We start from the raw sequence: 15,809 nt of genomic DNA, 5'->3' as shown, positions 1-15,809 counted from the left end.
CCACAGAGAAGAGGGGGGAATCAACTGTGGGGAGAATCCATAGAGGGAAATGTTTTGGGGAATATTAAAAAGGCAGCATATATTTCCCCAAAGGAATAATGGAGAAGATCTTTGTGCTGCCACCACGTGGCCGTTTTGGGGAAATTACAATGTAGGTAGCCAGAACCTCTCCTACCCTATGATGTATTTCCTCTTCCCTCCCCTTTTCTGGGATGGACTTCCTCCTTCTTGGTCCCTAGAGATTCTCATCCTCCATAACCAACAGACATGTGACAACAGCAGACATGTGCTCCAGATTCATGTGCAAGCGCTGTGAGTTATTACCATCTTCTGACTATTCTGGATCAAAGCCGTTGTACTGTGATTAATCTCTTGTTATCACTGTTAACAGCCCTTTTCCAGATAGCTGAACTCATGAAATACCTTGATCATCCAGAAATACCTTTATTTGCATGTAGCGTAGATTACAGCATGATAAGGTGAGTTAGGAGATATTGTACAGTATTCCAAGGTCAGAAGTTGGTAATAACTCACAGCGCCTGCACATGAATCTGGAGCACATGTCTGCTGTCACATGTCTGCTGGTTATGGAGGATGAGAGTCTCTAGGGACCAAGAAGGAGGAAGTCCATCCCAGAAAAGGGGAGGGGAGAGGAAATACATCATAGGGTAGGAGAGATTCTGGCTGCCTACATTGTAATTTCCCCAAAACGGCCACGTGGTGGCAGCACAATCTTTAAAAAGACAGAAACCAGCCCCCCCCCACTCCCCCAAGTAGAAACTGGGCAGAGGCCAGCTTTTAGAAATGCAAACTGGAGCCAGGAAGTTAGAAACTGAAGAGATTAGAAAGACAAAGACCCCACCCAAACTCTACAGACAGGAAACATAATAGGATTAACCCACCAATACCAAAAGGGCACACTCAGACTCAAGGTAAATGACACAGGAAATACAAAGCCTTCAATAGGAACAGGAAACAACCCCAAAAGCCCCAGAAGGTATAGAAACTCACCACTTCCAGCAACATGTTATCAGCTGCTCCAGAGCCTCCTGTCTTGTGGTTCTGCTCTTCAATAAATTCATTCTTGGTTTTTAGAGCCAGATAGGAAGCAAGGTGTTCCCTAGAGCAGGAGCAGCAGTGGAGAAGGCTCTCTTTCCAGATTTTACCAGCCAAAATTCTTTAAACAACAGGGTCCACTACTTAACTCCTTGTTTGACCAGATGAGGTAGGTCTGTGAGATAGAGATAAGACCCCAGGTCACTTGGTCCCATGAAATTAAGGTCTTTAAAGGTAATAACCAACACCTTGAATGGGAACCTGGAAGCGTACTGACCCCAAGGCTCCTTGCATAGCAGAGGAATTCTATATACATTTTGCCATTCTGGGGGTGCCCAAAGCTGCTCCTGCTGCTGCCTCTGACACCAGCTGCAAGTTCTGGATTCTCTTCAAGGGCAGCCACATTGCAGCAATCTATACAGGAGGTGATCAGGGCAGGAGTGAGGACAGAAAGAAGAGCCTCTCAGTCCAGGCATAACTGACACACAGCATGAAGCTGAGCAAAGGCCATCCAAGCCATAACTGACACCTGCTCCCCAAGAGGGAGTTGTGAGTCCAGGAAGTCCCCCAGGTCGCACACCTGATCCGTCTGGGGCAGTGCAATCCCGTTCAGAACCAGGGACGGCGAGCCTCTAGAAACAGAAGAAGGCCCCACCCACAGCCCTTCCATCTTAGTGGGAGGCCTGACCCACCACATCCAGCCCCCAGAGCCTCCAAACGCATCCCTTTGTTCGCCAGGGACAGGGGTGCACAGTGGGGCACCCTCTGCATCCTGAGGCTGAGGTATGGCCTTGCCCAGATGGGTCATGGAGATGTTCAAAAGGAGCGGAGAGAGCAGTGAGTCCCCTGCAGCCCACAGAAGAGCTTGGGCCGTGGGCAGCACCTCCCGCTCCCCATCAACTGAGACCAGCCTCAGGGGGAGGAGGCGGACCAGCACAAAACTGGCACCTGCCCCCAGCTCCCAAAGCGCCCCCCCAAAAAAAACCCAACATGGTCGATGGTATTGAAGGCGGCTGCCAAGCCACAAAGAAGGGCCAGGATAGAGATAAAAGGTAAAGGTAAAGGTTCCCCCGCACATGCGTGCTAGTCGTTTCCGACTCTAGGGGCCGTTTCAAAGCCGAAGAGCCAGCGCTTGTCCGAGGACGTCTCCGTGGTCATGTGACCGGCATGACTAGACGCCAAAGGCACACGGAACGCTGTTACCTTCCCACCGTAGTGGTCCCTATTTTTCTACTTGCATTTTTACATGCTTTCGAACTGCTAGGTTGGCAGAAGCTGGGACGAGTAACAGGTGCTCACTCTGTTACGCGGCACTCGGGATTCGACCCGCCAAACTGCCGACCATCTGGTCGACAAGCTCAGCGTCCTAACCCACTAAGCCACCACGTCCCTTATAAGGATAGAGATACTGCCTTCTTATTCGCACCAGAGATCATCCAGAGGTTTGACCAGTATTGCTACTCTCCCGCTTCTGGGTCTGAAACCTGTCTGGAAGGGATGCAGATCATCTCATCCCATGGAGCTGCAGATCATCTCATTCCCTAGAAAGGGGAGGCAAGAGGCTGAGTGACAACTATCCAGAATGGCCGGGTGGGTACAGGCAAGGCTTCTTGAGAAGGGCGTGTAGCTGCGCCTCTTTAAAGGGTGCTGGGAATACACGATCCTTCGGACTTACCCAGGGTCCCCTCCTGAGTCGCCCTGACCAGCCAGGAGGATTGGCTGCACTTAAAATGCCTGAGAGTCTGGTCCACTTCTGGTCTGTCAGGACTGAACCATTTTCAGATAAAACAGGGCAAGCCTGTCCCCTCCAGGGGATCTGCACTCTGCTTGGTCTCTAACTCAGAACGGATCCGAGCAATTTTGCCTGGGTAAAATTGACCCTTTTGTCAGCTCCTTCCATCTTCCGGGGAGGGTTTCTTTGGGGTCGGGGGGCTTGATGGCATCTGCCTTGGCAAGAAGACCCTTGCCGCATCTTTACTGAGCTGCACATCCTCTTTGTCTTCCTCCCTGCCCTGCTCCCGAAATCACCATTTCCACAGAGACAGAACAGCATTTGAGTCCTCCTGGTTTCTCCTGGCCACTTACTCAAATTTTGCCATATAAAATCAGCCATAGGCCCATCGCCTCCATGCACGTTTTCTTGCTAGGAATTTGTCTTCCTAAAGTTTGCCTCTCTCGCCAACCTTTGCTCATTTTCTACCTTGGCCTTCCTGGCCCCGTGCAGACACTCCTGGGCAGAGGCCCTGCAGATGGCTTTTTTGTAGGGCCTCCCTCCCACTTTCATTAAGCATCTCTCCTTCATCCCAGTTTCCTTCTGGGAAGCTGCTTTACCTTCTTTAGACGATTTTCTTCTGATGTGATGCCATCCTTAACTCCCTGTTCCAAAAGTCTCAACTGGCTACGAAACCTTTGCTCTCTTAAGTTTTTTTTTCTCAGAATATCATTTACTGTTTCGCTTAGTTTATTAAAATTTGCCTTCCTAAAATCCATAGTTTGAGTATGACCATTTTCTACCCAGTTTTGTTTGGGGGAAAAAATCAGGAGTTCTAAGTTGCATACATGAGAAGGGAAGTCAAAGGAACACAAAGAAGTCTGTCTGTGTGTGTGCGTGCTTGTGTGCGAGTAGATGGGGAGGAAAAAGGCCAGTGGTGCCGATATTGCTGATGTGTCTTATTTCCTTCCTTCCTTCTTTCCTCCCTGCTGCTTGTTCGGGACTTCCCTCTTTTAGCCCAAGGAGAGAAGTTCTGAGTGGGCAGGGAGCTCTTGCGCAATTCTGGGCATTTCTGGCTTGCGGAACTGAACGGGGTGGGGGGTGTATGGGGGAGAGTGAATGAGAAGGGGGTCCTGCTACTGAGTTGGTCTCTGTCCCCCAACCCCGCCTCAGACTCGGGCATTTGGGCGGGAGAATCTGAAGGGCCCGGAGGACCAAGCTCTCCCTTTGCCCTCCCCCTGACAGCAGCCAGAACAGGGAAGGGCTGACCGGGGAGCTGTTTGGGGTTTCCCCCTCCTGGAGCTGGAAGGGGGCAGGTCCAAAACGAGTTCCCAGAATGTGTGTGAAGGGGGGGGACCTGGGGGAGAGGTTACAGCTAGGCCAGGGGAGCAGCCGGCAGTCCTGGCACAGCCACCCACCAGAGAAGCAGTAGCCTCCATGGAGCTCCCACAGGTATGGGCAGGTGGGAAGGAGGGTGCCAACGATGGGGGTCACCTGCTTGGACCCCACATTTTTTTTTGGAGAAGAAGAGAGGGTGGAATGGGCGTTTCAGGCCTGGCTTGATCTCTGCCAGCCACTTTTGGTGCCGACCTGCCCCCGTTCCACCCTCCTCTTCTTCGGATGGGAAAAGTCCTCAGCACTCTGGACAGCTGGGAAGAAAAACTGTACCCCTGCCTGCCCCCTTTGTCCTCTTGCAACAGCCCTCCCCCCTCCATCACCCCTCAGCTTTGTGCTGCTGTCAAGCTCTATAGCAGCCCCCCCCTACCCCAGTGTGGTTTAGCCTTTAACGGGGAAAGGGGGACTCGTAGCTTCAGCTTATGGGGGGCGGGGGCAAGGAAGAGCTGCTGTCTGATCCACCCCAGGCCCTGGCCCTTTCCCATTCACCGGGCTCTGGGTCTCCCTGCTACTTCACTTGAAGAGGTCGTGCCTGCTGCCCTGTTGCAGCTGCCTGACAAGCTTAAGGATTCCTGCTTTTCTGTACCTGGGGCGGGGGGACCCTCAGCAGCCATAATTTCCTCAGGGAGGTTGCAAGTTTAGGAGACGCTTCAAAAGTTGAACATTGCTTATCATTTTCCTGGCGACGGCTGGCCCTTGTGTCAGGTGAAGCCCAAACTGTTCATGTTTTTCCCCCAAACACCTGGGCTTCATCAAAGCCTTGCAAACTCTTGGCATCGCTGCTGAGTCCACAGATTTCATTCACCAGGCTGAATGACAGTGTCGTATCTGCAGAAGCACAATCTTGTGCCTTCCTTATAAAAGACCCACCCTGAGTTCAAAGTCTACCCCCGTTGCCTCCTTCCTGCTCAGATTCATCCAGGCTGCTCTTCTTACAAAGCCTGTCTGTTGCCAAACAACTGCATTTTGTGGGTAATGTGAAGAGAAGGATGGTTCTTAATTTCCCCCCCCCCCCAGACTTCCTTTGGCAAGGGCTGCATAGGCACCGAGGGTAACGTGGCTTGGACGGGAGGAAGAGCGGCTGGCAGGGCAAAGGCCGGCCTTTCTTCCGGCTAGTTGGATCTGGACCAGTTGAGACATGCCCTTTGCAAGCATCTTCTTTCTAGCCTGAGTAAAACAAAGTGAGGCGTTGATCAGAGGGAAAATAGTGGCAACAATTATTGATTAATGATTAATACAACATGTGAGGAGGGGTTGGTGGTGGAAGCCATCATTAGACCCTCACCCCACAGGACAGCCTTCGTCCAGTTTTGTCCAAAAACTGATTGCTTGACAACTCCAGAAGATCCTGGATGAAATAGGTTGCCTGGAGCCTTGCCAGCCAAGGTGCCGGCCAGGGTGCCGGCCTGGCTATGGACAGAGACAGCCTTGGTCGTCCATTGTTGATCATCCTTGATGAGAGGAGCAGGATGGGGTCCATCCTCGCTCTCCTTGACCTCTCGGTGGCTTTAGATACCATCGGCCATTTTGTCTGCAGGATTTGGGACTGGCCCATGCAGGGTTGCAATGGTTAGGTTCCTCTCTCAGTGGCTAGTTCCCCTCTCCAGGGGGCGAGAGGCCCAGCTCAAGGCCGCTCCTCTGTGGGGCACCAGGGGGCCCAGGGTACTCTCTGCTGCTTTTTACCATCTATGTGAAGCCACCAGGTGAGATCATGCAACACCGGTGTGTGTGTGTGTGTGTGTGGATATCGTTCATACGCTGCTGATGCTTAGTTGTACCTCTCCACCCACGATGATGCTGTGACTGCCCTTTCATGGGGCCTGGGGGGCGCTGTGGGGTGTGTGTGTGTGGATGGGGGACAGCAGGCTTCAACTGAACCCTGGCAAGGTGGATCGGCTGTGAATACGTGGAGTCTTGGGATCCGGAGATTTCTCACCCTTAATCCTGGATGGGATTGCACTGCCCCAGACAGACCCAATGCAAAATTTACTTAGAAACACAGGAAACTGACTGCAGGAAAATCCCAAACATGTTTAAACTCAGTTGCGGTTGGAAGTTGGTTCCAAGCTTCCACTACTCTTTCTCTCAGTCTATGGAGCCAAAGGTTTTTCTTTCCTAGGGACTGAGCGGAGGCAGCCCTGACAGGTACTAAGACTTCACATGATCTTCCTTCTGTCCCTCTGCTAAGGCAATCTAGGTCTACACCAGTAAAGAATCAGCTCTTCTGAAGTTTAAGACACTGGTTGGGTTGTTTTCTGTTGCTAGTGTCTGCATTATATTAAGTTCCAGTATGACGTCCTCACTTTCGCCCAAGTTCAACTCCCTCTCATCACTTCTTCTCGATTAGTAAGGATTAGGTCCAGTATGGCTTTACTTCTAGATGATAAAGTTGTCAGCTAGGTTGGTTAGGAATATGTTTGCTCTCCCACTCGCTGCAGTTTGTCTCCCAGTTGATATCTGGATAGTTGAAGTCTCCCATTACTATTGTGGTATGTTTCCTACATACGTTTGTTGACTGGTTGGCAAAAAGTTCATCTATTTCTTCTGATTGGGTGAGTGACCTGTAATATACACCTATGGCAATGTCACTTTTTTTCCCTTTATATATTATATTCTGGAGGGATTTTATCTTTGATCACATGCATTTCTGTAGATATATAGTGTTCTCTTATAGTGCAACTCCCCCTCCTCTTTTTGTAATTCTGTTTCTTTTGAACAATTTGTATCCATCCATCAGTCCATTCCAATCACGGGTTTCGTCCACCAGGTTTCTGTTATACCAACTACGTCATACCTGTCCTCATGAACTATTGCTTCTAGTTCACCGTTTGTTCCCCAAGCTTTGAGCGTTTGTATATAAGCATTTAAGACTTTTATGCCTGCCCATGGGTGTGTTTCCTGCATCTCCTGGTTGTTGTTTGCGTTTTTCCTTTTTTGTCATCACTCCCTACCTCATTGTTTGATTTGTTTCCTTGGGATTTATGACTGATTTTGTGTTCTAGAGATTCTAAACATTGGTCAACCTTCCCCCTCAGTTTTAATTTAAAGCCCTCCTGATGAGTTGGGCCTGTCTTTTTCCAAGTACATTTCCCCCTGTTTTCATGAGGTTTAGTCCATCCCTTGCCAAGAGTTCTTTGCATAGGAAATGCAGTCCATGGTCCAGGAAACCAAAGTTTTCTTAGTGACTGTTATGTACTGGGCTCTTGTGAAACACCACGTGGGTTGCTGGAGCAGCTAATGGCTCTCCAGCAACCCAGACTTTAAGTCTCCAGTGCTGCAATTGGCTATCTCTAGGCGGCAATGGTTAATTCAAACCTATTGGCTGCCGCCTAGGGGCTACACTATATGTTGCGACTAGTTGCAAACATTTCCCCGGTACAGTTCCAGCACGAAATAAACAATGAGTTATCCTGTACTCAGCTTGGCATCTTCATCCCTGCACCAAAGAACCCCCTATTTAACAGTGACACCAACCCTTTAGCCAGTGGTTTATTTCTACAATTCTTTTTCCCCTCAATGGGAGTTGGCCTTTCGTTGGGAGTACTGATGAGAACTCTACTTGTGCTCCTAGCTCCTTAACTCAATGCCTAGTTCAGACATGTCAAACTTGTGACATCACATGACATTGTGCGACATATCAGGACTGTTTTGCCCTTGCCAGCAATGGGGTGGGGGCAGCTTCCACATGGCACGTCCAGCCCGTGGGTCGGCAGTTTGACACCCCTGGAGTAGTTGTTTTGTAATCTCTCTCTATTGTACTCAGGTTCATAGTTGTGTCATTCGTCTCAATGTGGAGGAGGAGGAAAGGGTAGTAATCTGTGGGCCTAATTGTTTTGGTTAGGTTCTCAGCCACATCTTCGATATTTTTTTCCGCCAGGGAGACAACATACCTACCTGGATTGCATGTCCAGTCTGCAGATGGCCAATTCTGTTCCTTTGAGGATAGAATCTCCTATTACCAACACTCGCCTTCCTTTTTGGGGGGCTGCAGTCTGGTGCTTTTCTGTGTTTGTTGATGTGACTCTTTTAGGGATGTTTGCTGTTGTTTCTTTGCTAGATGTCTGCATGTTTTCTTTGAGGGGGAGGTTGTGGGTCTGCGAGTTTCCATCTAGGGGGAGAAATTGATTGCTCGGTTTTAAAGGGGCTGTTTCTGGTTGGGTTAGATGGTACAGTAGAGGTTTGTCAGATGTCTGCTGCTTCTTTCTTTCATTATTGTGTTTCCTTCTATGTGTGACATACCTCCATTTGTCTTCCTCCAAAGGTTTAAAACTAGGTCAAATCCTGTGGGAGTTATTTGTTCATTATTTGATTAGGTTTGGATATAGCTTTCTTTCGTAGGTTGGAGTTTGGCTAGAGTTGCCTCTAAGTGCCTTACTTTCTCCTCTAGTAGTTCACATAGTTTACATCTAATGCATGTATAATTTGGTTTTTCTTTGGGCATAAGCACATATACGGAACACGTATTGCGTATCGCAATAGTATCAGTCGCCTGTTCCATGAGTTTGTTATTTGAAAATCCGTCTTTTTGGTTGGTGGGCGTGCTCTGCTGTTAGCCTTCCTTCTCTGCTCTAGGTAATTGTGCCTATTTTACTCCCTATCCCTTTTTCTGCCTCTTTGTGCTCGTTTTTCTGCCTTGTTATTTATTTAACCTTCTTACTATTGTGTTAGTTTTATTTGTCCTTTTCTTCCCTCTATTTTTTTTAAAGTTTTTGAGCTCCAATTCCTTTTTATTTCTATTTTTCTTTACTGAGGTCTTCCCTCCTTTTCTATTGGGACCTCAAACTTCGTTGTGGCCTTCACTTCCCTTTTTCGCTTCTCCGGCCTCTTGTTGTTTCCTCTGCCAGCTCTCTCTCTCCTCCGCCTTTCAGTGCTCGTCTCTGCTCTGGTGAGGCCTCCCTTCAGCTTTCCGGTTGACTCAGCTCCGCTGTCTGGTCTGCTCCTCTCAGCTGGCCCCTCAGCTCCAGAGATCAGGGAGCTCTCCAGGTTGAAGCCTCTCTGCTGCTGCTGCTGCTGTGGCTACATTTCTCCCCTCCTCAGATTTTGCCGCCCCCAAATCCTCAGAGCCAACGGATTGCAGGTACTGGAGTCCAGTCTTGGAAAGTGTCCCGAGTTGGAGGAAATACAATGTACCCTCAATGCTTTTCTTTCTGTTCCAGTTGCTGCCATGGAACCACTCGGGGCTGCCTTCCAATAACACGTCTCCCTGCTCGGAGAGGGCAGACTTCCAGTACGTCCTCTTCCCTGTAGTTTATACTTTGGTCTTCCTGCTCGGCCTGGGGGGGAATCTCTTTGTATTGGGCTACTTCATCCGGACCAAGTCAGCCACTGCCCCGGCTAATGTCTTCCTGGTGAACTTGGCCACCCTCGACCTGCTCTTTGTGCTCACCTTGCCCATCCGCATTGCTTACCACGCCCGCCATAATGACTGGACCTTTGGCGAAGCCCTCTGCAAAATCACCGGCTGCCTCTTCTTTGCCAACCTCTATGGCAGCTCCCTCTTCCTGGCCTGCATCTGCCTCGAGCGCTACGTGGCGGTGGTCCATCCGCTGAAGCACCTCCAGTTCCGGCAGTTGCGCTACCGCCTGGGGGCTGCTTTGGGGGTGTGGCTGATCCTCATTGCGGCCATCCTGTTCCTGGCCCTCCGTGGGCCCCTGACCAGCCCCTTTGCCGATGGCCGCACCGCATGCTTGGAAAACTTCTCCTCCAGTTCCTGGAAGGGGCGGATCTCGGGCGTCAGCATCTTTGCTGCCGTGGTTGGCTTCCTGCTGCCTCTTCTTCTGATCGGCATCTGCTACCCTCTGATCGCCTGGCGCCTCCTGACTTCCCCCGGCTTGCAGGCAAGTTCCAGAGCAGCCAAACGCAAAGCCCTGCGGACGGTGCTGGTGGTCCTTGGCGTTTTCCTGGTCTGCTTTGCACCGTATCACATCGTACAGCTGGTTCACACGTTGGGCCGTGTGGGGGTCCTGGGCGACTGCACCCTCGTCCGCACCACCTATGTGGCTCGTCGCATCACTATGGCACTGACCAGCCTCAATGCCTGCCTGGACCCACTGGTTTACTACTTTGCTGCTGAGCGATTTGCCCGGCAATCCAGCTGGTGGAAGTGCAGCTGTTGTCAGCTAGAGTGTCCCCAGCGGCCTCTGGGGCTGCCCAGGTTGATTGCCAGCAAGGCCTCATCTTCTGGAGAAACCACACGGACTGGCACTGAGCAGTGAGCAGAGAAATTCTGTCCCTCAACTCTACGGCCTGCCCTGTTCCCACTGCAGGAGAGGAATGGAGATGCTTATCATCGCTACATAAGTGTGAACTTGGTGCTTCTACCAGGAATGGACTGGAAATGAGCGAGCTAAGGAGGCTTGAGGCAGCGGTGCTTATCCGCCTTTCCCTGCTTCCTGGCGGGGGCCTCCGAACCTGAGCTGCCCAAGGCCACGATGGGCCACCGCTTCTCCTTTGCCTCCCTCCTACGTGAGGCTCTTCTTGTGGGGTTGCTCTGCTGAGTCTGCTGGGAATGTCTAGGGAAAGGGTACATACTGTCCAAATTATTTCTCTTATTCAAAACCGTTTTAAGTGGAGGAGGGCAGAATAGAAATATGAGGCTTTTAATTTTGGAACCATTTGGTGGCCTCACCTGGCAGCCCCACCCAGCTCGTTTGATGGGAGGAAAAAGAAGGTCCTTGGATGAAGCAGAGTGACTGAAGCCCAAGCCCTGCTCTTACTCTTTTTTGGCTGCCTTCCAAAATAAATAAGTATTCTACATATGTATTTTTGTGAGAAAATGTTTGTAAAGGCAAAAAAACAGAAGGAATATTATGATCTGCAGTTTGCTAATTAACAGAAAAACATTACATATAATGTAGTTACAATTTACGTGGTGACAATAAAATTTTTTCAAACAAACGTAGCATGCTGAGATATGGGCAAAAGTGCTGAAAAAAGTGGTTAGGTTTAAGGGTGAGGGTTAGGGTGAAGGCTAGAGTTACGGTTACCGTATATACTTGAGTATAAGCCGAATTTTTCAGCCCACTTTTTGGGCTGAAAAATTCCACTTCGGCTTATACTCCAGTCAACAAAAAAACTTACTGAGGACTTGTGCGCGGCCGAGGCTTTGGAGCTTCCGGGATCGCGCTCACCTCTCCCAAGCCACCGCCGTCCGGAGACCTGCCGAAGTTTGGGGAGGTTTGGGGAGGTGCGCGCGCACCTCCCCAAAAGTCCCCAAACGAAGCCGGGTCTCCGTTCCTCTGCGCCCTGCCTGCCTGCTTCTTTCCACAGCGGAAAGAAGCAGGCAGGCAGGGGGCGGAGGAACGGAGACCCGGCGACGTTTGGGGAGGTTTGGGCGCCTCTCCAAATATCCCCAAACGTCGCCGGGTCTCCGTTCCTCTGTGCCCTGCCTGCCTGCTTCTTTCCACAGCGGAAAGAAGCAGGGAGGCAGGGGGCGGAGGAACGGAGACCCGGCGACGTTTGGGGAGGTTTGGGCGCCTCTCCAAATATCCCCAAACGTCGCCGGGTCTCCGTTCCTCTGTGCCCTGCCTGCCTGCTTCTTTCCACAGCAGAAAGAAGCAGGGAGGCAGGGGGCGGAGGAACGGAGACCCGGCGACGTTTGGGGATATTTGGAGAGGCGCCCAAACCTCCCCAAACGTCGCCGGGTCTCCGTTCCTCCGCCCCCTGCCTCCCTGCTTCTTTCTGCTGTGGAAAGAAGCAGGCAGGCAGGGCACAGAGGAACGGAGACCCGGCGACGTTTGGGGATATTTGGAGAGGCGCCCAAACCTCCCCAAACGTCGCCGGGTCTCCGTTCCTCCGCCCCCTGCCTGCCTGCTTCTTTCCGCTGTGGAAAGAAGCAGGCAGGCAGGGCACAGAGGAACGGAGACCCGGCGACGTTTGGGGATATTTGGAGAGGCGCCCAAACCTCCCCAAACGTCGCCGGGTCTCCGTTCCTCCGCCCCCTGCCTCCCTGCTTCTTTCTGCTGTGGAAAGAAGCAGGCAGGCAGGGCACAGAGGAACGGAGACCCGGCGACGTTTGGGGATATTTGGAGAGGCGCCCAAACCTCCCCAAACGTCGCCGGGTCTCCGTTCCTCCGCCCCCTGCCTGCCTGCTTCTTTCCGCTGTGGAAAGAAGCAGGCAGGCAGGGCACAGAGGAACGGAGACCCGGCGACGTTTGGGGATATTTGGAGAGGCGCCCAAACCTCCCCAAACGTCGCCGGGTCTCCGTTCCTCCGCCCCCTGCCTCCCTGCTTCTTTCTGCTGTGGAAAGAAGCAGGCAGGCAGGGCACAGAGGAACGGAGACCCGGCGACGTTTGGGGATATTTGGAGAGGCGCCCAAACCTCCCCAAACGTCGCCGGGTCTCCGTTCCTCCGCCCCCTGCCTCCCTGCTTCTTTCTGCTGTGGAAAGAAGCAGGCAGGCAGGGCACAGAGGAACGGAGACCCGGCGACGTTTGGGGATATTTGGAGAGGCGCCCAAACCTCCCCAAACGTCGCCGGGTCTCCGTTCCTCCGCCCCCTGCCTGCCTGCTTCTTTCCGCTGTGAAACGAAGCAGCCTGAACGAAGCAGGCTGCTTCTTTCCACTGCGGAACGAAGCAGCCTGCCTGCTTCTTTCCGCTGCGGAACGAAGCAGCCGGCGGCGGAGGCTTGCAGAACGGCGGATCGGCTTATACTCAAGTCACCAACTTTTTCCAGTTTTTGGGGGTGAAATTGGGGGTCTCGGCTTATACTCGAGTCGGCTTATACTCAAGTATATACGGTAAGGTTAGTTTGGGTTGGGTTTAAGGGTTAGGGTTAGGGTTAGGGTTATCATTAAGGGTTAGAGTTTCTAACATGGTTTCAGCCTCAAAACATTCAGCCCATTGTTGCAGTTGTTAACTCAGAGAAAATGTAGCTCATGAAGCCTATTTAAGGAAAGCGATTTAGACTTTTGTATTGATTTGAGAACCATGTTCTGATTCTATAACTCTATCCTGCTATGGAGTTTTTGGGTAATGAAGATTTGTGAAGGACAGTTGTGGGATTGGGGGGAGCACCGAGAATGATGGGACGAACCGTGCAAGAATTGAAACGTCTGGCTGAAGAAACCTGGGAATGTGGGTTTCCCAGAGAAAGGGTAGAAAAGATAGGCCAAAAGATTGTCCACGAGGGGACTCCCCCCGCCCCAGTGGAAAGGAAACAGCCCCAACCGACCACTCTCAGGAGGGAGGGTGCCTGGGCACCAGACCCCCCCCCCATGTGCTGGGGGGATCGGTCAAGAACAGCTCGGGAGAGAAACAATGGCCGGAGGAGCTGGCCAGAGGAAGGGAGGGGGGATTCCAGGAGGACACTTGTTTTATGATGAAGATAAAACAGTTATGAGGTCGATCACGAGCTGGTTCGGTCGGAGCATGAGGCCAGACTCTGGGCAGGTCATGAGTTCGAGTCCCACCATGGCCACCAAGCCAGCCGTGCCCACCTCTCGGCCCCAGGAAGGGGCCGGCAACTGATTGTCTTGACTTGTCTGGGCAGACGCCAGGAGGCAACACTGATGGACAGGTAAGGAGGAAAAGGGGACTTGCGTGCGCACACACACACACGCACACGCACACGCACACACACACACACACGGGAGGGGAAAAGGGGAGGCAGAAGGGAATGTGCTCCAGGAATGGCTGGAGCTGAGCATAAAACTCCAGCAAACAACAGCCCCGCCTGGGGCGACTGAGGAGCGAAGCCTCCAAAGGGCAGAGCAGCAGCAAATAGAATAGAGCTGGAAGGGACCTTGGAGGTCTTCTAGTCCAGCCCCCCCCCGGCTCAAGCAGGAGAGCCTCTACCATCTCAGACAAGTGACTATCTAGCCTCTTCTTAAAAACCTCCAGTGATGGAGCACCCACAATTTCTGAAGGCAAAAGCTGTTCCACTGGTTCAGGGGTCAGCAACCTGAAACAGTGAAAGAGCCACTCGGAACCGGTTCCCTCACAATAGGAAAAACTGGGAGCCGCAAAAAATGTGTGCATATGCGCGTACATGCGCGCATGTGCAAAACAAGGTTTGACTGAAGAGTGGAGCCAAGGTGAGATATGCACCTACCCTGCATATTTGAATTGATTGGTTGAAATTTTTTAGTCCCACTTTTTTTGGGGGGGGACTGGACTGGACATGGCAGAGGACTGGGAGCCGCAGGAGATGGCTGAAAGAGCCGCATGCGGCTCCGGAGCCGCGGGTTGCAGACCTGTGCACTGGTTAATTGTCCTCACTATGGCCGGAAAGGTCGTAAAATGGGGCAAAACTCAACAACTGTCTCGCTTAGAAACAGAAATCTGGGGTCAATTGTGGTCATACGGCAAGGATTACCTGTAAAACAGTAGGGCAGTTCTCACACCAGGGAAGGTTGAACTGCCTTGCCCTCAAGGCCATTACAAAGCCTGCCGGTGTTTTCATATGCTAGTTATCATTGTTTTTGATGGCTCCTGTTATCTGCCTCCTGCTGCATCATAATCTTTCCTCCACTTTCTTATCTGGTGATAAAATGTGTTGTTTTCTCCAAATTTGTATTGTTCAGGAATTAACTGCCACTTTTTTATCTTCAGCTGGTTATCTTTCTGAAGACTGGGTATTTTTATGGATGATAATGGCAAAACAAAATGGTATCTAAAGAACTAAAAAGTGAGATTCTGCCAGGAATTCTTCGGAGATTGAAGATGTCTACCACTCACTGAAAATCCTAGATTTAGGAACCAGGCATTGCAAAATGACGGATGAAGAGGAAAAGAAACAAACGGGTCTTCAAAGAAATTGTAGAGTTTTCCCAGAATGGATGAATGGTAAGCAAAGGGATACACATTGTGACTAAACATTTTAATTGTATAGTTCTGTGTAAAAACTGATGCATGATAATGATTGAAGCACATGGGTATCTTAGCTGCAAAATATTCGGTGAAGGTGTGCATCCAGAAACAAGAACTACAAATTGCTGTAGCAGAGATGAGGGTGCTTTAAAGGGGTTGGAAGGGAAAGATGCAAGGCAAATCCATTCCATATAGACAGGAGAAATTTAACTCAGAGGTGTTATTTCCCCCCAATGTGGCAGGACATAAAGTGAGACAGGACATAAAGTGAAAGCAGGACATAAAAGTGAGGCATAAAGAAAACGTGTGTATTAGTTAGAAAGAACAAGGAAATGGAAAATGCCAAACCACAGTTCATCTGTCTCTCACACCTATTTAGTCAAGCATAGAGCTGTGATACATCTAACCAGTGCTTTTTTTGTAAAAGAAAAAGGTGCCAGAACTCACACATGTTATACAACCCGCCTTGCCTACCCTACAAGGTTCCATCCAAAAAAGGTGCCGGAACTCCATTCTGAGCATTCTATGACAAAAAAAACACTGCATCTAACCACATATGTCTCGTTTGTAGCTAAACACAAACATGGTGCCGGACACTTAAGCGCTTCTACAAGGAACCTGTGACCTCAATCAGAAAAGGTTGCAAGATATTTAGCTAAATTCAACATAGCAACAAGGGGGAGTTGGGGGCTGTAATTCAAGTAACCAATCAATGCTCATAAGTTACATTTCCGTGTTCTGCTACTTTTGAAGACTATACAGGTACTTGCTTTTCCCTGAAAACGTGTTCAGACATTGATATTGCTTTTTGCTCTGAACCTTTTGTGCAAAATAAAACA

The 15,809-nt window shown here is 50.7% G+C and overlaps 1 protein-coding gene across 1 annotated transcript; it reads left to right on the top strand.

Annotated features, from left to right (window-relative positions):
* The first annotated feature begins 4,157 nt into the window (after positions 1-4,157).
* LOC308665568 (lysophosphatidic acid receptor 6-like) lies at positions 4,158-10,592 on the top strand. Its single transcript, XM_081323632.1, has 2 exons — positions 4,158-4,219; positions 9,319-10,592. The coding sequence occupies exons 1-2, from the start codon at positions 4,205-4,207 to the stop codon at positions 10,375-10,377; spliced, it is 1,074 nt and encodes a 357-aa protein (XP_081179758.1). The 5' UTR covers positions 4,158-4,204; the 3' UTR covers positions 10,378-10,592.
* The last annotated feature ends 5,217 nt before the right edge of the window (positions 10,593-15,809 follow it).

Source organism: Vipera berus, assembly GCF_964194415.1.
Source record: "Vipera berus genome assembly, chromosome: 3".
In the NCBI taxonomy this organism is placed as follows: Eukaryota; Metazoa; Chordata; class Lepidosauria; order Squamata; family Viperidae; genus Vipera; species Vipera berus.
Note: the sequence above shows the minus strand (reverse complement) of the source record. Positions and strands in the feature narration are given on the sequence as shown.